The sequence below is a fragment of the Phoenix dactylifera genome, chromosome 5 (genome assembly GCF_051530095.1).
Source record: "Phoenix dactylifera cultivar Ajwa chromosome 5, Ajwa_hap1_PhDact_Kaust_v1.1, whole genome shotgun sequence".
In the NCBI taxonomy this organism is placed as follows: domain Eukaryota; kingdom Viridiplantae; phylum Streptophyta; class Magnoliopsida; order Arecales; family Arecaceae; genus Phoenix; species Phoenix dactylifera.
In genome coordinates this window covers 27,866,989-27,893,253 of record NC_143194.1, presented here as the reverse complement: position 1 = coordinate 27,893,253, position 26,265 = coordinate 27,866,989, and the positions used below count along the sequence as shown (strand labels likewise).

At 36.8% G+C, this 26,265-nt stretch overlaps 1 protein-coding gene across 2 annotated transcripts; it reads right to left on the bottom strand.

Moving 5' to 3' along the window:
* Window positions 1-52: 52 nt before the first annotated feature.
* On the bottom strand, window positions 53-24,791 carry LOC103695655 (putative serine/threonine protein kinase IREH1). Of its 2 annotated transcripts, XM_039128978.3 has the most exons (18): window positions 23,807-24,791; window positions 18,363-18,433; window positions 18,061-18,246; window positions 16,502-17,887; window positions 14,744-14,916; window positions 14,293-14,530; window positions 13,748-13,840; window positions 13,525-13,665; window positions 13,349-13,441; window positions 9,659-9,869; window positions 9,468-9,553; window positions 5,289-5,377; window positions 2,540-2,591; window positions 2,369-2,425; window positions 2,104-2,277; window positions 1,777-1,854; window positions 582-750; window positions 53-482 (listed from the first exon to the last, which is right to left on the bottom strand). In XM_039128978.3, the coding sequence occupies exons 1-17, from the start codon at window positions 24,498-24,500 to the stop codon at window positions 667-669; spliced, it is 3,906 nt and encodes a 1,301-aa protein (XP_038984906.3). In that variant the 5' UTR covers window positions 24,501-24,791; the 3' UTR covers window positions 53-482; window positions 582-666. The 2 variants fall into 2 exon arrangements, with proteins under 2 accessions (XP_038984906.3, XP_088578252.2); XM_088722126.2 differs by lacking the exons at window positions 53-482; window positions 582-750 and adding an exon at window positions 1,386-1,670 and having other exon boundaries at window positions 23,807-24,789.
* Between the last annotated feature and the right edge of the window lie 1,474 nt (window positions 24,792-26,265).

The window sequence follows — 26,265 nt, the reverse complement described above, 5'->3', positions numbered from 1 at the left end:
GTATATACAATCTCAACTCTGTCGCAGTTGTACAGGCATAAAAATGGGAATCTATAAATAAAAAGGGGATGCCATCCATTCATCCATCCATTTGCTCAATATGAGATGTACGTTCCACCCGAACGGCAAGGACCAGTGATCAAAGTTCATGAATCATTTCCCTGGCCATGCGCTCTCTCGTTCTCTCTCTAACGGAGAACAGTCAAATAAGTCCACGAGGGGAAATAATATCAACTAGTTTCAAGGGGCATCGACGAGTAAAAAGAAAAAAAGAAAATCTGATCCACATCCCCTTGCAAACATGTACATTCCATCTGACGGCAAAGGACCAATGGTCGAAGCCATCTGATGGCAGAATTTACCATAGGAAATCAAGAAAAATCAAATGGCTCTGCTAAAACCGTAGGCAGCTCCAGACAAAGGAGCAGTGGCCTGTATGAGGAAAAGCACATCCCTGGAGTTCCAGCCTCGAGCTTCTATATCTGAAAAGGCAAAAATCGGGAATCAGTATGCTTTGATACAATAAAAACAGGGGAAAAGAAAAACTTGGAACTAAATTCACATCAGTGGTGACTGCTTACATTTACAAGCTGTACAATGAGATCACCAAGATTTCTAAGCGTCTGGCTCACATGTAAAATGGAAACTTGAAAATAGAAAGGTAACTCAAGTATCAGATTTTGGTGGTTGATCTTCCTTCCAACCCTTGCTGAGCAAATCATAGTTGATTGATGCAAGCTGAGACAGATTCTAAGCACAATATACAAGAAAGTTTAAGCAATAGAGTGAGGGGTCCAGTTATTCATAAATCAGAAGTAAAAAAAAAAAAGATGCATAGTTAAATCACAGTATACCTACCAAAAAAAATTTAATTAATCTTTTTCATTGTTTGAAACCTGTGGGAGTTCTATGTGGGCTTTCTTTTATCCCTAACTCGGTCTTTTTCTTGAACTGCAACATGCAGCAAGCATGCAAGCAGGAATTCTTTAGTACTGAACTCAACAAAGGCAGCAAATGGATACCCTTATTCCATGATGCTGACTTAAATTGAAGGCCCAGTCAACAATTAAAACACTAGACTTGCTGGTGTTACCCTGTTTAACACCAGAGCATTCTACAAGTCAAGAAGACGACGACTCATTCCAGCAGGTTACTCCATTCATCCATAAAAACTATTGGTCTGCTTTAATTTTGGGAAATTTGGATTCTATTTAGAAACTGTCTGCAGTAACTGGTCCGACTTTTCTTTGGTAATCAGAACATGTGGTTCAGCGATAGTTTCAACGGCAAAAAATCCCATCTGTTTTACTTGCAGAAGTAATAATCATTTACGATTGTAGTAAGGTAGCTCTAGATCCGAGTATTCAAGCATCCATTGCAGGAACTCAAGGCAAAAGATTTGGATACCTCTCATATTGGTCATGATCTGGAACTAGCCTAAATGACTACAGCTTCTGCCATTTTTCTTGGAAATGGAAATTGTAAAGGGATCACTTTAAGCTACATGACACAAGGGGCACTGCAGGCCAAGAGAATTATTCAAAAATTGTAATAGCAGATCATCTCAAAAAATCTTCGAATCGGATTCAGTTCCCACATTACAGAGAGGGTGTCTCTTCTGATCCTTTACTTTGTCTATTATCCTAGGAGTAAATTGGTCATGCCCTACCCTGATGAACATCAGCATTGGTGAAATAATGCTAGAATTTCAGAGAGAGAAACAAAAAAAGAATTCTAAAAGAAACAGGGTTTGATGCAGCTGAGTTGTATGCTTACCTTGAACGAAAAGTTACTAAATGAATAATTGACAGATGAGCCAGATTCAAACTCAGCAAGACCTCCACACTCATCCCCCTGTTTGTCATGGTTGACCGAAAAATAACTTCAGCATTCTTTTCAGCAAAATTAGGTACAAAAAGAATATTGAGCTTGAAGATGTCATATTTATATGCATAGTGAGAGAAAAATTGAGCATTAAATTAATATAACGAAACCAGCAATTGCATACAACTTTACATTTGAATCCTCGAGGCTTTTTCGAGTAAACTCATCAATCACAGAAAAATAAAAAAAAATTAAATGTGATTTGTTTATAGTTCATACCAGTTCATCATGACGATTGCTTACACAACTACTGCTTCCACTTATGCTTCCATTGTCACTGGAATCCTCAAACTCACTGGCTTCATATATGTTTTCGTCCGACGGATTCCAGGAGTACCGGCTAGTGAAGTAGCTAGTATCAAGTACACTATCTGATGAGGGAACAAATGCAGCCTGCAAAAGGGGCAGCATTAGAGAAATTGATCGACTAAACAGAGAGGAAATAATTATATAGCAGGAAACAAGTCATGATTAACAGAATCACCTTCTGCCTGGCAAGCGTGTCCCAGTTAATATTTTTAAAAAATACGTGTTGCTTCACCTGAAAATTTTGTTTTTTGAGGGGGAGATTAAATATGTGAATCTCGCAACTTTAAAACATTGCTATAGAAAAAATTGTTGCTCCAATCATGCTACTTTCATAGCAGAAACTCACCTCTGATGCGCCTTTGGCTCCAAGCCTTTGGTGAGGATCTTCAGTCAATAATCTGCAAGTGGGCAGTAACTTTAAGATTATCGAACGCAAAGTTCCATATGACAAGTTGTTAGTGATAATATGAAAATCAGTATGCTTATTAAACTAATGGCTGCAAAATTGATCCACCTGCATTTAGAAAAATGCATGTTATACACTCTGAACCATGGTCTACCGTACCGGCAGTCCGGCCTGGGACCGGTACCGGATCAGCGTGGAATCTGGTACCAGTAGCTTATTGTTAGAGAACCGGTATGGGACCGGTACGGGATGCCACCGGTACGCCTACCGATACCGGTACGGCGGACCTTGCTCTGAACCAATCATTTCATCATTGGTGGAACAATTTGGCTGAATATGGAACCTCAAATGAAGTTTTTTTTTTAATATCTTAAGTAGTGTAGACATACAAAAAAAATGCATGAAGAGAATGATAATACAGAAGCATAACCAATTATCAAATATTAAAACAGGAAATAGGAGTGAAGACAAAAGATAAAATTAATGATGTTTTAGAGGAAGAACTATGAAAAGTTAGTTGTGATCATTGGGAGGCAAGGCTTGATGGTTATTGTTGTAGTCATAACACTTGCGAGAAATAGTACAATTGGTATTGTACAAACTGGCCAAGAAGGTGCTTTTTGTCAAACATGCTGCCACAAGTATGAAATGGAGCAAAGATTTGTGTCCTCAAGATTCATTAGAAACTAGGATCTTTATAGACTTCAAATTCCATGCATGTTTGATACAGTCATCAAATTCCATGCATGTTTGATACATAGTGGATATTAAGTATCGTATTTCTCAAAACTTAGAAAAGAAAGGCTCTGGATACTACTCGTATGAAGGGGAAACTTTCATCTTTTCTTTTTATTATGACAGATGACGCCCTTTCAGAAATGGACACTATGGATGGTTAATCTTAGAGCTGCAATGCTGACGTTCTTGCATGGAGTACGGACCATTTTAGCTATGTAACCCATATTTATCTATTGTGATGATCCAGTAATGTAGAATTTTATTTGCATGTTGCCACAACCAACCATATTGTATCCTCTTTTTAAAGATCTGTCATATAAACACATCTGCGTCGAGTTGTATTCATACATCACATGCATCTCTGTGCTTCATAACTCTTAAGACACACGAGCCATATTACCACAGGCAGTCAAATTATATACCCCTCTACTTCTGACTTGAGTAAGACGTGAAGAATCGAAAACATCAAATGTACAACCCTGGCATAAACCATAGACTTTGGTGAGTTTATATCCCTTATAGGCTCTAGTTTTTTCTCGTCCAGTCATTCAATTTTTCTAACACCTCTATAATTTGAAAGAAAAATTATCCACTAGGTATCAGTAAGAATGCTCTAAAGTATCTGTTAATTATATGGAGCTGTAGAATTTGACTGAGCAAATTGACATCTGAAAAGAAAGATTAACATCTGAAATAATTTTAGTTTAGTTAAACTAGGAAAATGTATAATAGAAATGAACATAAAAGCCAATTTTAGGTTCTAATGAAGAGAACAGAAATGGTGTTTTGGATACGTAGAAATAAGGTGGAGTATAGAAATGAAGAGTTTAATAGGGTATCAAGTCTAAGCAACACCTGTAGCACCCCAACATATGGGACTGCCTATGTGGTAATAGCTAAACCACTACTAATATCCAATCTGCCCTAATACCTGAGGTTAAATTCAGAGAACCTTCTTGCCCACAGATGCCTGACAAATTACATACAAAATAGAAAATACTCCCCCCACCACCAACCCCCAAAAAAATTAAAAAAAATAAAATAAAGAGAAAGACACTTACCTTTAGAACGATCTTGGCTGAGCAAGAAAACCCAAATTTAAGGGCATATGCTTCCAGAACACCATTAGACATTTTGCAAAGACAGTTATCATAGGCGAGGATTCTATGTTGATTGCCCATGTCATCCTAAAAAATGTAATGGCTTGTCTCCAGCACCCTACCAGTCCTAGAAGGACAAGGTTTCCAAGATAACTACCACCAAAGTTAAATAGAATTTCCTGTTTATGTTTATAAGTCAAGACTCTGTTAGAGTTCGGTCAAAAAAGTAATTTTCCAAGCAGGACTCGCTAAAGGTTTGTAAACCTTTAATACATGGACAATTATAGAGACCACAAGATGTCTTTCAAACTTCTTAATGATTTTGCCCAAGTTCTTAGACATACCGCTTATTCTTTCAGATGCCCTACATTACTACCACAGGAAGGTAGAATATTCCCACTAAATTCACATGGAGTAAACAGCAAAAAAAATAATAGTATCACAAAGTTTGTGGGAGATTGAAACTCAATAATGTAAGTAATAAGCTTCACGTTCTTTCCAGCTATATCATGGAATCAGCTTTATACATCAAAACAAAGATGCACTAATCACTAAAACAAACTTTCCTTGATGAACAGATGTAACACAAATATCGTAAGAGCATATCACAGATGCACCTAAAGAAATTTTCAGCAAGAACACTGATAGGCTTATACGGCAAGAATGTCAGTTTAAAAAACAAAGACGGGCTAAAACAATTTCTAACCACATGTAAAAATTGTTGACAACTTTAAAAGTCTCCATCAATGTCCCAAGATTAAAGAGTTACATCACAAGGTAAAACAGAAGCTGTTTGAGAAAAAAAGGATGCACAGAGAGCATCCTAAAATCATAAGAAGAGGCATTCTTACTTGTCAATTAGATCTTGGGCTTCAAAACTCATCTCTTCAGGTATTCGGGGCCAAGGTATCTTACGATTCAGAATATTGTCAAAGATTGTCTACAAGCGGGAAAACCAAAATAGAAAAAGAAAATTAGTAATTATGATTTCAACATATCTAGTTAGAAGGAAAACTGATAAATGACAATGTAACTCAATCCACTTGCTGAAATTTATGTGGTTTATAGAGCAAACTAGTAAGATCTCTAGTTTCATAAGTTAACAAATCTAAAACTGGACAACTATGCAAGCTACTATATATGTATACTTTTCTGGTGCCTATCCACATTTCATGTATATTTACTTCTAGTAATGGTCCCTAATTTTTTATCAAAAAAACACATTCTGCTAATATGATAACGGCCAATAAAGTCACTAGCTGCCCCCTCGCTTAAATGAGATACTGAGCCCCAATTAAACCAGATACTGATAAACCCAAAGTTACCACATGTCTGAATATATTCAAGGAATTATAAGGTGTGCTCCTAAAATTCAGCTGGCCATCTTGAAGAGGAACTTCTGGGATACTGCAGAATAATTAAGAAAGGCTAAGTGCCCTATCTTATACATGAGTAAGGGGAAGAATGGCTCAGTATAAGAGGATCCCTTAATGCAACATCTATGCACTAAGGTCCATGTTATTCTAACTAGTAGGATATGAGCTAGCAGTATAGTACAGCCCAATAGTATGGTAAAACACAAAGTGTGAGTCCAGATGTTTTAACAGAATTATGCAAGAAGCACATAAAGAACAAGTGGCATTGAGTATAGAAGGAAGATTTGTCTGTAAATCAGGGAGAATAGTAGGCTGACTGTAAAGCTTATTTTGTTGGCTAGGGAAAGAACCTGCATTGCAGCATTCTTACTTCATTACTAATATCAACTAACTTAAATGACCATTTGCACTACTGGATGTGCTTCTCAAATCTCTGCACTATCAATCATGGACTAGAATGCTTATAACCATACACCGTTGAGCCTAAACATGCCTGAACTCATTTATGTTTATGGTTAAGCGGTAAGTTATGTTGACATATCTTATTCCAACAGTTGATTAGGTTACAACATAAGCCATTGCCCTTTTATTTTGCTGACTTTCTACCATAAAATGAATTTACAAGCTAATAATTACATAAGCCTATTTTAAGAAATTCATTCATGTTTTAATATATCAACATGGATAAAGCTGGCGTGTGTGTGTGTGTGTGTGTGTGTGTGTGTATATATATATATATATATATATATCACTACTGGAACTTCAAACATAGTGTCACTGTCAAAAATCATAAGTTGCAGTGGTGAAGCCTTCCAGGAATGAACAAACATAGCAGAAACAAATACCAGAGTGATTGACAAGACATTGCAGGAGTTCCTCATACAACATTATGCTACTTCATTGTTTATGGGGTTGCACAATCTAAGGCGGCTACCAATTTGTCATCATGGAAGTTCATGGTTGATTTCAGAAAATCATGACATTGGGCGTGAAAGTGGTTGATGCACTAGCAAATCCAGTTTTAAAATGTTTGAGTGATCACAAAGTGCCAGCCAACTGGGAAGATAAAATAGGATGACCAGTGACAAAGGGAAGCCTCACATCCGTGCAGTCCTATTCAAATGCCATTTCATATACATTGTCACTGCCAAATTGGTTTAATCAACCATGTCCCAGAATCACAACCCATTGGAATAGTTGCTTCTTTTTTTCATTCGATTAGCAAGTTTGACTGTCCCAACCAAGGTTTGAAATTTCAGCTGAAACAAGCACGTGCAGTCAAAACAGTTCGATCCCAATCAAAATGATAAAAGAAAAATGCCCAAGTCTCAGCTAGTGTCAACTGAAACTGACCAATTTCTCTCTAATTTCAGCCGTTTTCCATGGTTGAAGCTAGCGAACATAGAACTAAAAACCTTACATAGAGGTGCCAACAACAAACTTGCTTTTTAGCTATCAAATGCCTTAACTAATGAAACTCACCAAGGTTTATGGATTACATGACAAACATCACCGAACTCTTATTTCCTTTTCCATAGGTTTGTATGAACTCAGTGTATGGGTCCAAATAGTCAGGTCATGTTTATTTTGAGACACCTATTCAAGTCTTGATATATCAACAAGAGCAAAGACATGTTGAATTATTAATCTGCCTTAAATAAAATTGGTTCTTTAAATTTGATGCATCTTAATGTAAATAGTGATCTACAGCATTACCCGGATGGTGAAGCTTCCCATTTACTAAGCTTGATATTACTAAGTGCTATTATAAAAGAACAACATAGAAAGGGAAAGGTCCCTTCCTTGTACAAAACTAAACAAAACAAAATGAATCATAACGCATACAGAATTGAAGTAGTTCCTCTTACGACGTCTATTCACAAAAGAAAGTAGCATTTTTTTCTACTTCACTGATTACGACAGAATAATATAAAGTGATCTCAGTTTGCCATCATAAATGTGTGCAGTTATGATACCAGTACCAATAATTAGGTACAAAACATGCACAATTAGATCTAGTGTGAGATATATGCAATCAAGAAAATGGCCAGTAGATTCAATAAGATAAAGCAAGAGGACTAATAAGCTAATTCTGTTGACTATTATTTGGATGCACAGTTCAAGTTTGTTAGTTAACACATGCACCTATGGCCCCTCATCATGATCATATTATCTGTATTTTACGATAGCTTTATTATTTTATGATAGCTTATTGTGTTGTCAATAGAAAATTCTTATACAAAACAAGTTATCATCTATACTTTATTATAACTTCAATAAAAAAGAATTGTCAAAAGAAAATTCTTATATAAACAAATGTCATTTTGAAAATTAAGGAATATTCTGGCATTGATAAGTTTAGTTTCTCATATGATCTAGCATACGATGTTAGAAGTGCAAAAGAGAAAAGATAGTTGCTTGTATCTAGTATGGAAAATTGATATTTTATTACAGCCCACGTACTCAAGAGATTAAACAGCCTACAATTTCAGAGACAATGATATATTTTCAAGAGGTTAAATGTTGAATAAAGCTATAAATGGACCAGACTCGGCAGATCCGTGTTTGTCTAGGCAGAAGTTGTGCATGTAACTAGTGGGCTCAAGATCAAAGTCTCATTCCCCCTATTGGTTCCACCACCGTCCTTGTAGATGGAAGTGGAAGGAGGAAAGTGAGGGCCACTTCATTGTCACCAATGCGAATGAAAAGAGAAAAGGGAAGGAGTCCACCTACCCCATAAAATCCTTCCTTCCTCTTAGCTCCAATTAGTATTGACAAAGAGCACAGACCATTATGCTTGGACACAGCTATCCCCCTAATCCCACGTGCGACCTATTTTGGCTTCCAAAATTTATTTTTTGACTTCTTTTCCTATGTTTTAATATCTTAGCCAAAAAAAAATGTGATAAGGTCATTGATTTAAGTGCCCTAGTATTATATTTGATATATGCTGAAGTTTTTTAAGCGGTTCAAGAAGTTGACAACAATAACATTTTATCATTATTTTTTCTAATAGTTCATAACTTAGAATTATCAAAGATCAATTTGATCAATTTGTATCAGTAAAAACTAATATCACTTAAATTTCTTAATTTTTAATATATACACAGCAAAAAAGGAAAATTCTATGATAAACGATAACATTCCACAAAAGCATTGCATCTCCATTTATATATTATATTTTATTTATATAGACAGCTTAATAAAACTATTAAAATAATTACAATAGTCCATGGATTAAATAAAAGAATTTAAATTTACATATCTAAGGTCCATTAATCTCGTAAAATTATGTTAGTCCTAAAGAAATATCATTTAATTTTTTTTACACAAGTAGTTTCTTAATAACTATCATAAGTTCTATTACATTATATTGTCTATAATCTATTTTTTTTTTCAATAAAATGCTAGATGTGTTCATACTTCATCCCTTAACCTTTTCAGATGGTCATATAATTTTGACTAAGAAAATGGTATTCATGTTAATTTTTTGACAGTTAAGTTGTTGGTATTTTATTATTTCCCTAATCAACAAAAAATTAAACTAGTCTTAGAAGTAATTAAGCATTTATATTCAAGTTTAACTAGCTGTCTAATGATTATAGCAGTTTATACAAATTTTGGACATTTTCAAGCAAAAAATTCTTTTAAAACCTGAGGATGTTCTGCATTGAATGGTGGGATTCCAACAATTAGCTCGAAAAGAATAACACCAACGGACCACCAATCAGCGCTTGCACCTGCAATGATTAATACATGATAATATAATTTCAAGTAGCAGCAGCAGCAAGTCAATAAGAAAAGGCTCAATAGCTACCAGATAATACTGCATAGGTTATACCAACCATGTGCTGTTCCTAAGAGGATCTCCGGTGCCAAATAGTCAGGTGTACCGACAGCAGAGCGTTTCTTTCGTCGTTCTCGCTGATTCAAGTGCTCGGATGGAGATACCTGAGGTTCATCTTCTCCATATAATGATGTCCCGCTGACAGCAGGACCAGATAGATCATCTGTACTGTTGATAAGGCCAACCTTTGAAAGTCCAAAATCTGTCAGCTGTCAAAGAGGAATGTGGAGCAGATCATTGAGAAATGGTACCTAGGACAATGAAATTCAAACACAAATATTCCATAGGTTTTAAGCATGCAATATCTGTGAACTATAAATAAATTAGAAAACAGATTAAAGAGTCAATCCATAAATGCTATAGAGAGTGAGCGAGAGGGAGACCAAAACCAGAATGATTAAGTCTTCTAATGAGCAATTTGACATGATTAAGAAAATACACTCATTACCGAGTTTGCTATACAAACCTTTTGAAGCGATGAAAGCATAAGATTTCATCTCATGGAATTCACATGGGAATCAGGAATAAAGCTGAGATAAAGTTCCCTTGATACCCTTCACAACACTAGATTCTCAATTGTGATATTTTCTAACATCTTTTTCCCCCAACTCACTAATTCCTACTTTCCATATGGTGTTCGATATTTTGTTTTCCATTCATTTGTGCCCAGGAAGCGACAAGTCTAAGCACCACGCCATGAACTGTGAAGTCCCCTTAGTTTTCTCATACCAAAATGACATATCCTTGTCATCAATGAAGGTCCTATGTAGAAACTCTATGTAAATATCTTACAAGAAGAATAATAGTCACACAGAGCATGGTTCATAAAGGATCACATAATCTGAAACATTCTTGATATATTGCAAATATAAAATACCTACAGTAGATTTTTCTTCTTTTTGAAAGAAATGGTAGGAGAGCCACCTATCCAAAAAAAAAAACATAAAAATTTCCTTCTCAAACACCTGGAGAAAGACATCCCAAGGTTGAACATAAAACCAGCATCTCATGGAAACACATACAACAATTGAATTCTTTGCATATTTTCCTTCTAGTTATTTGACCTATTCAATATTAGTTAGTATCTGGTCTCGCATGTACCGGTCAGCAAGAACAAGATTTGAAGGTATCAAAAGATGAAAAGAAAGGAATTACACAACCCAGATACTGAGCAAGCAAATTAACTAAAACATATCCACCTCCCAGTATGTTCGCAAAACTTAATTTTTTTTATATCTCTTCCAAGGATATGATGCTCTTAGGTTGGGCAAACACAAATATAGTCATCTGCTAGTATTCAAGTATTGGTATAAAACGTACGGCAACGGTAGATCTAATTGGTCTATATCAGTTTGTAGTAGCCAACACCTTTTGCCTCAGCCAAGAAGTAGGGCAACTGTATCATCCATACTAGTCTATTCCAGTTTCCTATGAACCAACATGAACTGGTATGGCCTCAAAAAAATGCTATATAGGACTTCCATGTTAATCTTCTCCCATTCTTTTTCAAACTTGTTTCTTAAAGAGAGAATAGACTCACTCACATTTGGGAGGCCCGTAAGCTTGTCAAACAACCTAATGGCATAAAAGTCATCATCAGCCAACACCAGTTTAAAGCTAGAAAGTCATCGTAAATTCATTTTTTGTTCTTTGGGTCTTCTTTGAAGAACAGAAGGTGTTTTTTTTTCCTAATTCAAAAGTGAATTGACTGATAGAGCACAAAGGATCATCATATCTTGGGGTGGATTTATTAAATTATTCATGACTGTGTGAAGAAATTATCTTTAGGACTAGAATTCTACACAAAATCCTCACCCAAAAACATCGAATCAACCGAGAAGGAAGAAACTCCCTCATTTCTCCCAACTCTAATCTCTTAAAAGAATATTAGCAAATAGGATAATTGGTGAAACTAGGGCATAAGTCCCCTTTCTTACATTAATGATAATAAAACTAAGTTACATGATTTCTATTTATACCAGTAAGATTCGCTCTTACACAACTAAAAGAGGTTACAACTTTCCCAAAATAGACATGATTAGTGAAAATAATTACAGAAAGGCTAAAATCTTAAAGATCTCGACTTCTACCTCAACCTTGTATTCAGCTACTTCGCTTAATTCTTCACAGATTGAGAGATATACCCAGTTAAAATATTGAGAGATATACCCAGTTAAATTTTTTTTCTTGAGAAAGAAATTTTAACTTTGATTGGCATGTTTCAAGGCTCAAATGATGTTATTTGCCGCTGATTGCTAAGTGCTTCACACCCTTTCAGCCCATTACATTGTAGATTTCAAAAAGTTACTCGATTCAAAAAACGAAGTTATCTCAATCGGACATCATATGGCCAAGTTATGACACCTTAGGAATTTTGTTGCATGATTCAGCCGTTTGATGTGGAGGATCTTGCTCCTAGACCATGTACAAACCTACCTATAGTGGTCAAAGTCGTCCATGTCTAGTCTGGCAATCCTTCTAGATCAAACACAATAAAGTACCCCCAAAACAACTTATTTGTTTAGGTGTAAAAAGGGTGCTACTAGACCATCTTCGAGTGGGAACAATGCTGAAATATATCTTGTGCTTCTACGAGGTCAAGGAAAAGTAAGATTAATCCTAAAATCTAGCGCACAAATGCCAAAAAAAATGGATAATTGCTACAAAAAAAAAAAAGAAATTGGCCACTGCATATCAAAGCATTTAGTCTTTATTTAGAAATTCAAATTTCCCCTTTTGCAATAGCACTTAGTTGCACACATGATCAGAACAAAGCACAAAATTGGTATAGGCCTTGAGCTTCTCAATCCTTGATATATTAATCATCTAGATAAGGAGGTTGAAGAGATTGGGGCCTATATCTTCTGCAAGGAGCACCGGCACCTATATCTGTGTGACCACCAAGTCTCACAATTTACAATTGCATAGGGCCAAAAGGATGACCATCAATTTCTCATGTATTATCGAAGACAGACTTCCATCGGTTTGCGGATGTATCAGCTTAATCAAGGTATAGATCAGTAAAATTTGATAATGTCATACAAGCAGTTCTAAACATGATATCAATCTACCAGACTACCACTTGGTCCTATACTCATGCACCAAGCAATTTTTACTTGGAGAGGGGTATTCCAGGCAACATGCAAGGGTTCCAGCAAGTAGGATGGTGAGAGACTTGTATTCTTGTTTACTTAGTCTAAGATCATCCAAATAATAGAAATCCTCTACAATTCAAGAAGAATTATGAATAGTCTCAATGAAGATAAAAGAGGAGAAGATTGACACGGAGTTTTTCCTCCTCCTCTATGTGCCATAGGTCACAGGACAAAGTGATAGGAAAACACAGCCCCAGATGTCCTTACAAATGTAGAATTATGAATCCTGAGGTAAGTTAGCATATCAGAAAAATCGGCAAAGGATTTTTCTTAGGGATTCATGCGGAAAAACAAAGTTAAACTATAAAAAATAAGCATATCAGTGAACCAATTATTAGTACTTTCTATTTCTGTATTTTCATCTCATCATACAGATCATAGTACTCAAAATAGTTTAAAATGCATGCACAGATATATATTGTCGTCTTCGATATTTAAGTTTCCAATATTGAAATTCGAAATAAGATTATAACCTAGGGAGAATTTACCACCATGTATCTCCTCCAAGGTAATATGACAAATATTTTCAATACCTTAATATGACCATCATGAGCAATCAACAAATTGTCCGGCTTCAAATCCCGATGCACCACACGCAAGGAATGTAGGTATTCCAATGCAAGGACCTGCAGGGTTACACCCAAATTTTGAAAGATCAACAATACAAATGAATAAGGACCAAATTTTCCTTTTATATAGATGAACTTACAACTTCTGCAATATATATGCGGGCAACTTCTTCATCCAAGCAGCCTAAATTTCTCAGTAATGAATACAGGTCCCCTCCATTCAAGTACTCCATCACAAGATATAAATTCTCTCGGGATGTGAAAGAATAAAAAAATCGTACCTAATGCAAACATGCTACAGTTAGAGAAAGATCTTAAAGTTTTAATAAAGGGAAAATAACCTTGATCAGTTAGGTTGCTTACCACGAAAGGATTCCGGACAGTGATTAGGATATCACGTTCAGCCAATATGCTCTCAACAGCATTTTTGCGAATCATATCTGCCTTTTTCAGGACCTATGGAAAAGTAGATCAATTAATCAGTTTGATCAGTTAACTTGACCAGCTTCTAAAATCTAAGTACCCTTGTTTTCTAATTTTCTTCACTATTCAGTGGTGTCTAGATGACCTACTTTGATCAGCTAAAGGATCTTTGGTTTAACCCAGGGAATGAACAGAGTGCAAAAAGGCATATAATGCACTTTTAATAGATACTCACATCCATCAGCCATAATTTCAAGGAAGCCACTTTTTTAAAAAAAGAAAGTTATGAGCATCATAGATCTATAACAGAAAGCACAGGAATATATCATGAGAGAACAAGAAAAACCACCAATACAAAGAAAAAGAGAAAAAAAATACTGAAGGTGGTACTCCAACAAAATGTTTCTCATAATATGCAGGCACCGTACAAAATCTCCTAAGAAAAAAGAACATCCAATTAGCAACTGTAGGCCTGAATGTAATACCTTTATCGCAAAGAGATCCCCTGTTGTTCTTTTCTTCGCTAAGAAAACCCGACCAAATGCTCCACGACTTATAGGTTTTATAATTTCAAAGTCATCAATAGATGTTCGATCCTTGATGGTAGGGTGAACAGGGCTCGCTCGCAAGCTACGAACCAAATCCTCTTCCTCATCCATTACAGTACTTGATGCATCAACCTTTTCAGTATCAACTGCATCACAAAGCTGCAAGTACTTCTCCCTACAGGGTCATAAATTGTGGAAAGCAAATAAGAATTTCGACTATGAGAACATAAAGAGAGATATAACCTCTATAGTGCTTCCATGAACAATCAAAAGTAATTATGTGAGCTTCAACTCCACTAACTAGTAGCAAGTCACATGAATTAAAGCTTCTGAATAGACATGAAAGAGGAAAATAGCAAGTGATAGATGACTTGGTAGATATACTTACCGGTGAAGCTTCTCTATGCGTGTGCCAAATGTCTGCACTGTAAGCGCCTCGAACTTCCGACGGTTCATGACTTCTTGTAGATCTTCTACACAGGAAACCAAATACGACAAGCATTGCTCTTCATCCATTGGACTATTTGCTATGCATCGAGCAATATCAGCAAGTTCAACTATCTGTGTCATATCAGGAGAGAATGAGAATTCTTAGTGAATATTTTATGTACAATTTCTCTATTAGAACTGTGTAATAGCAGTCTATCTTGAGTGCAATGTTATAAAGCCTATGGCACCAAAGAATAGCTCTGTCATATGTGGCACAAGGTAATTTGTGCAATTCATGGGGTCAGTGCAATATACACCAGAGTAGAGGTTTAGAGCACAGATCCCCTTATTATACGAAGCAAAGGAGCTCTTTTAAAAAACTAGAGTTGGGCACCAAGGCATTTTTCTTGTGAGTAATGCTACGGGCCCAAATTTGGTACCAAGAAAAAACCCTTGGTAACTCATGCACCATATATCAAGAGGGGATTGGCAGGAATCATGGGGTCGGCACAGTTCACAGGCAGATCAGAGCGAAAAGCGCCGAGCCCCTTATGACAAGTGGCCCTGAAGTATTTTCTTGGTATCAAGGTTGAGACCAAAGCATTTTCATTTTCCTATAGTAAAATCAACCATCTGCATAGATTCATAGATAATAGAAGTTTGTTGATGGCATTCATGCATTTGTCCCTCTAATAACCAACTATCAAGGTTGAGCCTAAAGCATTTGCATTTTCTTCTGCTAAAATAAATAATCTGCATGGTTTCGTAAATATTAGCAGTTTTTTAATGGCGTTCATGCATTTGTCCCTCCCTTTCAGCATTACAACCAATAAGGCAGGTCCCTCTAATAACCAACTAGTCTTTTAATTTTCACAGGTGATTTCGCTATTGTGCAATATCCACCGTCCACCTCAGCCAGGAATCTGGCACATTCATAAATGGTTGATATCAAGTACAGAGCAGGTTAACGAATTCTCATACTATATTGGGTCACAACTTGATCCACAATGCCAAGTTGCCAACCCATCCAGATGGATAAGGCTACTTGGTTAAGATTAAGCCATCAAAAGATAGATTAGTGCGAAAGGTAAACAAGTGTTTATACTAAGACTGAGAAAGTATGACAGCATGTAGATCCGCTCTAGCGCAAGAAGACACAATATTAAGCATAGGCACATTCATTAAGCATGTCCTGAATACAGTGGCCATTTATGTTTCACAGTAACCCGCCAACTGTATCTTTAGAACTCTAGAAACTTTTCTAGCTCGAAGATTATAACCCCAAGCACTTTCATGAAAGCAAGTCCATGAGGAATGTTCTATCAGACCCATGCAAGGAAAAACAAAATTTACATGCATTAACAGCTCACTAAGTAACAACCTTGCAAAATTCATAGAAGAGTCAAATAACAAACACGAGTTCTCTTAAAATCCATAAAATTATACTAGCATATACATAAACAAATGCATATACAATATTATATATACACGCGTGTGTGTGTGTGTGTTGCGTATAAATGTATAGGTAGATACCTACATACATAGATATGAATCTATGAGAGCCACAAACTAAACAGAAAGCTACCAAATCCATTTCAATACTTATTTACCATGTATTCTCCTTCCAATCCAAAACTTGTATATATGGGAGGATTAAAAAGAATATAAGGGGATTATGTAGAAGTTTAAAAATTGTGCTCAATTAGATAGTAACCACCTGTGGATAATCTTCACTCTCAGAAAGTGCATTTTTCCCTGCCAAAAGCATGTCTATGTGACTGGCCCTCGGTGTCATCAAAGGAGATCGAGGAGTCATGCTGCCTGCTGATGATGTAGCCATTCCTTGATCAGACTTTGGACCAAAACGTGTCTTACATGTCATTGATGGCAAATTCTTCAGATCGTCCAAGAAAATAGAGTTGTCAGCCTCCTGGAAACAATCAAGCATATCAGCCGACCCTCTCCGAGACCAATCACTAAATTTTGGAGAAAGGAGATCAGATTCTTCAGTGGCACTTGAATTAGAAACTTTTGTCACATCTGGGCTTCCAACTGCATTTGGGGGATCCTTCTGTGAGTATGACTCTATCATCTTCTCTAGAGTCTCAGCAATTCTGATGAGACGTTCGTCAACACTCAAACCTTTTTGATCGCACCTATCTGCAATTGCGCAAATCTTCAAGTGATCCTCCACATACAAAGTAGGAACATACTCCTCACAAATTCGACACATAATAGAACCCTCTTCAGAAACATTCTGCTGATCTGTCCAGTAACCCCAAGAAACTTTGTGTTGATGTTTGGAAGGAACTGATGGGTGCACAGAAGAATCACTGGAACTGGGTAATTCAGGAGGATTTATTGTGGTCAAGTCTGCATCTGAACTTTGTCTCTTGTTCAATATCTCTGAAGAATCCATTTTTCTGATGGATACATCATCTCTAATGGGGCTAGCTTCTTTCTGGACTTTTCCTGCAGGAGATGGTAGAGGTTTCCAAGAAGCCATACGTTCTCTGCTAGCAGGCAAAACCATATCCTTTTCAACGTCCGCATTAAATGGTGAAAAAAATTTGACAGGCTTTATTTCTTGGCTTCTTTTCCATTTTAAATTATGCTGCTCCTGACTATAAGATTTCCTTGAAGCAGTTGCATCAACAGAGTTCCTCATGCTTTTTCCATCTCTTCCAAATCCTAATGCAACCTTTTTCTCAGCAGAATGTATGACTTTAGGATCTTGAAGGTTCATTGCAATTTCATCCTCAGCAAAGCCAGTTTCCTTGTGGAACTGAAGCAATCTTGTGCATCGAGTAAGTATAAAAAGCATACGGGTATGAAGTTTCTTCAGAACTCCCATAGGAAGCTCTTGACGCCGATCATCCAAATCCTGAACTATGCCTTCACACTGAAGCCAGAACTCCCCAGGTGTCATGACACAACAGCTCCGAGCAAGTAGCAACAAATCCTCCAGGGTTACTTTCCATTCGGGATGGCTTTCTGCATTTTTTTCCATTATACCAACCAAATCCCCAGCAAAAATTGCCAGATCAGAGTTCACCTCTTCCTTTGCTTTCTCAAATTTCACTTGAATGACTTTTAACACCTCCTGTAAAGAACAAAGATAAAGTGATAAAACAATAAACTATTTTCCACCAAAAGCCTTCATGCTTGCATATGAACAAAATGGCCAAAGCTGTGCTCCTAAATTATAAAGAAACCTAAGTACTAAATCAAGATTATCTCCAAAAGAATAAAAATGGATCTAGAGTGTGTGATTACCTTCAAATTGTACATGCTCCGTGGCTTCCAGAATGGAAATGGTCGTACTCCTTTGGAGTTCAACTCATGTGAAAAACTTTTTATGTCAGCAGGGAACTTCTTCCTAGGTGCACTAGTAGCCTGCATTATGGCTTTAAAGCGGGGAGACTCAGACTCCTTTGGAGTTTCACAAGCATCATATGGACACTGTAAAGACAGCCAATTTAAATAATTCTTCACATTACTATCAATAGCAAATAGTCATGTGGTAAGAAATATAATTTGCTTGAATGTAAAACATTAAAAATTAAATGTTGTAACACCTCAACTTCTGGAGTGAAAGCAGCAGAATTTTTAAAATCTTCAGGATGATTCCATGATGAGTTAGTTTTCCCTGAGAAGGATAATATGGGTATCAATAGAGAGTATCAGATATAACTTATTTCAACATTAATTAAAGTCACCACATTGATGTACCAGAACTAGTGGGAAAAAAAAATGCCAATAATTTTGCATAGATGTCGAATTGAATTAGTGAGCGAGCAGTTCTGCAGGAACCGAACACAATCCGTCTGAATACTCAGTTAAGATCATTCAAATGCCCCTTTTTGCCATACATGAACTGAGCCACATAAAATCAACAAACATCAAAGCCATGAAAAGACCGACTAACCAGCAAACCAGCACTCCAGCAGAAAACCTACACATCCCACATCTGTTTACTAAACCCATCAAACCAAGAAGTTTACCGAGCATATCTACAAGATTCAGCATTCCACCCAACCACTTGCATTGGAGAAGTCTCAATCTTCCAAGTCATAGAATAGTTCAGAGGCAAAACCACAAAGGTAGCACCTAAATTGACCTCCCCTACCCACCCACCCCCACCCCCTCTAAAAAAAAGAAAAAAAATCAACAACCTTCCAATGTCAAACAAAACGACAATAGATTAAAATACAGTATACTATATCATTGAAATGAAAAGGTGAAAATAGGGCTTCCAGGGGTATGGGATGACATTGCCAAAAATCATTTATGAGAATTAGTTCCAATAATAAAGCACAACACCAGAGCCACCAAGTGCAAGAATCTTCTAAACTAACCACTACTGAGCTCTGTAATCACAATGTTCTCCAACAGGAAAATTTGCATATCCACTTTAGTCAAAGGAACAAGAATTTCATATGAAAAACTAGCCCAAGTAGTATGCATATCGATCTTTAACCACACAACTTTATGATAGAAAACCAAGAACTGCACTACTCTTCCCACCTGCAGAAAGCTAGAAATTATTATTGAAATAATAGAGCTAATATGTGGGTGCCCACACAAGTCAAATAAGGTCAGTCCTTAGCAGATGGTCGGGGGCCCAGCACCGGTCATCCAAGCGGTTAGATGTGATCCACTATCTCTGAATTGCTTACTATCAAAAAGTCATATGCTTTGGAGATCCCTAGCCTAAATCAAGGATATACTCCACTTCAATCATACCTACCAAAACCTAAATCTAGACCCATCGCAGATCTTATTCTTCCTTCATGACCTACAAAAAGCATTGGGTTCAACTTATACCTCCCACTCCTCCATATACATGATCAAGACTAGATACCCACAAAGCAAACATATTGGCAAACAAAGGTTCCATAACAATCTTACTGCCCTCCACTAAAAATCACAACCATCACTAAGCAAGGAGCATTGCATTTTTAAGCTTTGTTGCATAACCCAAGTGATCCCAATATTGACCAAGTGGTCACACTAACAACAAACCCACTTATTCTTTAAGTTGACAATTGCATTTATATTGCCGAAGTTTGGAGTTTTTTCTTAAATAGAAGTGTCAACTAAGCGTCATTGTTTTCAGTTACATCATTGATGGTCCTGGTCTAAGGACTATTTAAAAATGTAAGTGTATTGAAAATTAAAAACTAAAACATAACATTCAAAAAATAAATATATAAGCAATACAAGTTCGATGCTATTGTACAATATAATGTTCTTTGGTATTCACAAATTCATCTCATTTGGTATTGAAATTGCACAAAAAATTAGAATAAAACAGTACAAACATGAATGACAAGAAATTGCTATTGTGAGGATGACTATCAAGTGCTATCGAGCATGCTTCGACATGGAAGCTAGTATCTGGAGAACACCAATGTTTATATTAGGTAACATTTTTTTACTTTGAAAATTAATTAAAAATAAATAAATCAATGCATAAATTCTGTTGTCATTTCTACATCTACGCAACATGAAACACAGCAAGACATTAATGTTAAGTTTTCATAAAATTACTTATTATAAACTATTATTCTTAAATAAAAACAATGAGTCAATGTACATATCAACTTGCCAGTTTGAGATCTAAGCAACTTAGAACAGCAGAAGCTCTCATAAACATAAACAAATAATAAAACTTTATTGCATGAAATTGTTAATTATGAAATATTTTTTATTACTAATAAAATAAAACAATCAAATGCAATTGGTTTAAAACATGGAAATTTCGTTAGGAATTTCGCCAAGTGTAATCTATCCATATTGATCTAAAGCCAAACTAAGCAGAATTGGACAACGCCCTGATGTTGCAGGAAGTTTCAGGACACGTTTTTCTCAAAATGACTTGAAACTTGTTTCCAACTAAAATTGCAAGTCTTCAACATAGTAGAAGCTATATTACCAACAAGTTGCGTCTCTAACACAGGACAATTTCAGCATTAATGCATATGAGTGGAACTTGACAACAAAAGCACCAGACGTATATGCTCATCTTTATGAACTGCAACCAAAATAATATTTTCCATACTCCTTTTCACTTTCCAACTAAGGCCAACTTTGCACCAATCAAGGTCCAAGTCCCGGCAGGACGTCTCGCGAGACACCAGGACATGGTATCATCTCTTGCGTCGGGACAGGACCGCTCCGCCATCATTCCAATGTCTAGATTGGCACATCTTGGGACATCTTCTATCCCAAGTGTCGGGATGGGGCGGTACGGCAGCGCACCCTGTTCCATTGGAAAACCAAGATAGCCCCATCCAATAGGATTTAAAACTTGGCTCCAACCATAGGTTTTCAATTTTCATCCCTTGACTTTTGAAAAACGATGTTCATGGTCCACAACCTTCTCTTTTTTGACAAAATTAGCGGATAAGGGAAACATTTATCTCGTATACTCTCATGTGAAATGACTAGATATATCTTGAAATGCAAATAGATGGCTCTTGTGGTCATAAGACTTCCTCATAAGCTATTTTGAGATTACAGTGCGAGCCTTAGTAGCCAAAGAAGCAAACTAATTGAGATCATCAGAAGCTGACCAAAATATTTTCGGGTTTCAGCCAAGAGTAATCTAAATAACCCGAATTCATCTGACGCGTAACAAAATTGGAGAACATCTGAAGTTAGGATTAGTATCTAGAGGAGTTCTAACAGGCCGACTTAAAATGGCCTAAGTTTTTTCTTTTCAGCTAAATTTTCAAGACTTAATACACAAGAATAGCTCTATTACTATCCTATTGCATCTCTATCAAAGGATAAATTTCAACATATCAAGACATATGAATAAAAGTGCACAACACAGCTATCTACCTATCTTCATATTAGTCCCTTGCAACTAGAACAAGCCTGTTATATAATCCTTTAACCTTCCCACTATGGTCAAACTTACTCCAACCATTACCTCAATTTTCTCAAGCAAGGATACTCAATGTGCAAAACCTCCATTTTTTTAACAAAACTAGGGGGGAAATGAGCACATTTATGTTGTCTACTTTGCCAGGAGTGCAAAGAGATAGGCTTTTATGGTTATAGAATTAGATTAGATATTTCACAAGATGTTTAGCCTTAGAAGCCTAACAAAGAAAAGAAATTGAATTAGGCATTAAAGTAACAGGGAGCATGAATCCCTACACAGTCAAGAAACTTAAGCATATTTAAAATTCTACATTAGATATCATAAATGGGGAAAAAAAAAACTTTATCAATGGGGATTGTACTATGACAAATATGTCTCGTGCAAGGTACATCATACTGTACCAAAACGGGTGGTATGGAGCGTACTACACCGTACCAATTCGATACCGATAGTCGGTATGAGGAGCGTATCGACACTTGGTGCACCGAACCGGCCCCCGTATCAGGCATACCGATACAGTAACAGAATGGCATCGGTACGAGGCCCAGTACCAAGACAGCGTACCTTGGTCTCATGTATATAGATTTGATAGGTAGCCAACTAGAAAGTGTAGGAAGGATAAATGTTCAAAAGATGTTTTGAAAGCATGTGCGAGGGCATGATAGAATTCTGGTGCAACCACAACACTTTAAGAAGCCATATAAGGCTTAACTTTCAAGTGGAAGATGTGCTTATGCAAGGTCTAAAGAATTAAGAAACATCACCACATCAAAGTAGCCATTAAAGAGCAATTCAAAGTTTGTGCAAAGACCCAATGATAAGATCACCAAAAGATACTAATGACATAGGTCATCATAAAATAATACAAGAAAAGAGGGATTTTTATTTTGGAAGGGGAGAGTTACGTGGACATAGATGCCAAAGTTGGATTGGATGCCTATCCAACTTAGCCAGAGGAGAAAAAAGATACAAGGACAGATAGGCAAAAACCCTAAAAAACAAAATTATATGCATACATATACATATATAAATCAAATAGTAGTAGTATAGAAATATTAAAAGAAAATATTACAATGGTTCATCTTGATATATAAAATTTTAAAAAATGTTCTTTGCTCTTAAGTATTAACTTATTAGTGATTGATTAGTTCATGGTGCCATTCTTGATTTCAAATGTTTCGGTGGTTGCAACTTTTTCGATGTGAAAGTAAAAGGTGTAAGCACTTTTGTGACAATTACTTTGAACTTAAACAGCCTAGATCATGATACATGAGATTGTCTATTTGTTGTATCCGATTATTTAAGAAGGTACTAATGCCGAGAATGATGAAATAACATATTAGCAAGGTATTCATGCTTCCATCATTCGACAAGCTCAGAAGCAAGAGAAACCTGCTTCTAATGACGTTATAGCGGATGGGACATGTTACCAGAAGAGTTCAACCATAGACCAGCCCCTAAACTTTGCAATTAAATAATTTGGCAAGTACCTAAAGTGTTTGATGTGTATCTTATTCACCGATAGACATAAAACAGGAATATACATAGACTTGGACACAAGGGTCCCATCATGGCTGATATGGGAATAACTAGAGATGCCTTCTCAATGAACAATGAACCTAATCTTCCCCTTCCTAACATTGCAAGGAAAATTGCGAATTAAATTGTTTCAATATCTCTACTTAAATCCCACTAAAGAGTGGTACTACCAGGACCTACCATTTTAAATCTGCACGAATTATATTTTGCATTTAGCTTGCCATTCAACTACTGTACCTAGGATATGCATACTTTAAGAAGGTCCCGAAAGCGATGTCATCTTATTGAATGTCAGAATTACAAAGCCAAACCAGAAATGAATGTAATAATAATTGTTTCTTATTTAGACCCCTTTCCCCTGCTGGAATTAGTACCATATCATAAATAATGAAATAGGTATTTCAGATAATGACATCATTCCGAGTGAATGTTGGAACGACTCTTTATAATGGATTGCATTCCACACCATGCATCTCTTGGATTTCAGTCGAATGCCTATATTTCATTTTAGTTTTGCGATTAAGCAAATTAACCAGAATGGAGAACAATCTCCTGAACATGAAAATAGCATCAAACCAGTAATTTTACCAATTTGAACATCGGAATGCTCGCCATTGCAAATCTGGCTCCCAAGCCGAGCATCCGAACTCGCCGCTGAGCGCCCCTTGGCTCGGCTCCCTCCATGGTCAGCCCAAGAACTGGCGCACGACTCGGGAACATTCTCGAGCCCCCTCGCGTCCTTCTTCGCGCTGCCGCTGCCCCCCTTCCCGGCCGACGACGAAGTGGAGCAGCTCCCCTCCACGGGGCCCCTGGAAAGGTTGCTACTGCCAAGGCCCGAGATCCTGTGCTCCCCGCGGAAGCCCTCCTGCGGCAGCGGGCCGGATCTCGTCTTGATCCGGTTCAGCCCGAGCGAGGAGGCGAGGATCGGGGAGAGCGCTGACGCCGCCGCCGCCCCACCGTCCTTGGCCGCCGACCCGCTCCGGATCTTGGCCGGGGCGGAGAGGTCGGCAGCCGGAGGGGAGGCCTTGAAGGAGGAGGCGGCGGCGGTCTGCTTGCCCTTGGAGTCCCGCTCCTTGTCCTTCTTGTCCTCCTTCTTCTTGTGCTGGTGCTGCTTGACGGCGTCCTTGATGAGGGTGTGGCGGCCGACGGCAGGGTCCGATTTGACCTTCTTCTTCTCGGATCTGGTGGGGGACGCGAAGGTCGGCGTCTTCGGGCTATTAGATCCGTCGGGACTAGAGGAATCCGACTTCTTCGAGGAGAAGAACCGGCCCTTGAACACCATCCTCCTCTCTCTCTCTCTCTCTCTCTCTCGCCCTGCTTCGCCTTCCCCCTTTCCCTCTCCCTCTCGGCCGCTCCAAAGAGGGTTTTGGATTCCCTTTTCGGATTTGCAGGGAGAGTGCGTGGTGGATGGACTTAGAGATGGGCGGCCATTTTGGACAAGACCAGCGCGGCGGTGGCCCGAAGACAGCGAGAGAGAATGTAGGGAGGAGGGCACCAACGGAAAGGGGAGGAGGTTCAGGAGAGATCAAGAATTGGGTTGGACTGGGGAACTCGCTTGACTGTGAAGTAAAGATTTGCACGTGCGAAGAAGGATATTAGATGTAAATATGGTAGAAATTGAAAACGGACATTTTTAGGGTTTGGACACGTTGGAGGCACGTGACTGATTCAGGATGGACGATGGCCATCCGCCCGGACAGTGAAGTTTCCTCTCACGTGTAACGACTGATTCAAGATTCTACAGAATGTTACCGCCTCTATTGTGATTTAGGCCCTGTTTGGAGGAGCTGTTAGAAGTAGAGCTGTTGGAAGTAGAGCTGTCTGAAGTAGAGTTGTTATAAAAAGTTGTTTGCTGTTTGGTAACTATATTCGTAAAGTGCTGTGGTACTCTGTTTTGTGTTTGGTAAACAAACTGAGAAAGTACTTTATATGACAAAATTACCATAAAGAACATTGCATAGTATTATACAACAGAACATAATAAAACATAACATAAATTAATACATAAATATACGATATAGTATAATATTATTGTAATATAAAATAATATTATGTTAATATAGCATACTAGTAATATAATTATTAGAGTAAATTAATATTTAGTAATATAACATAATATTAAATTATTTAATATAACATATTAAGGTATTATGATATAATGTAACATATATTATATTTATAGTATAATACAATAATAAAGGTATAAAATATTATAATTATTAGTATAAATTAATTTTCCATAATATAACATAATATTAAATTATTTAACATAACATATTAATGTATTATAATATAATATAATATGATATTATATTTATAGTATAATACAAAAATAAAGGTATAAAATATTATAATTATTAGTATAAATTAATTTTTCATAATATAACATAATATTAAATTATTTAACATAACATATTAATGTATTATGATATAATATAATATGATATTATATTTCTAGTATAATACAAAAATAAAGGTATAAAATATTATAATTATTAGTATAAAATAATTTTCCATAATAATTTTTCATAATTTTCCATAAAATAATTTCTCGCGGTCTAGGGGCTCTTCTTCGTGGTCCACGCTCGAGGAGGACCTCAGCGTGGGCCGCGAGGTTGATGATAAAAAAAAAACAATAGATTGATTTTGGAAGGTATGAAAAAGGATTAAAATTTTTTTCTTCTAAAATGTGGTTCAAGATATGCATACAAAAATTGAAAAGAAAAATACTTTTTCTTACGGAAGGGAGTCTGACGGCTAGGGTTCTTGGCTCCAGCAGATTTTTAGGTTTATAAAGGGACAAACTATGTAATTATGTTATTTTAATATGGGCATTTTTGTCAAAAATACAGCTTTCCGAAAAAGCTGAAACAGCTTCCTCCCAAAAGCTCCAAATTGGAGCTTTTTGAAAAATTTACCAAACACAGTTTTTCATCTAAAAGTACTTTTGGAGGGCCAGAAAGTGCTTTCTGGCCCTCCAAAACCTCCCCCAAACAGGACCTTAATCATCTGGTTTAACATTGTTTTAACGTTGTTTTACGGTACGA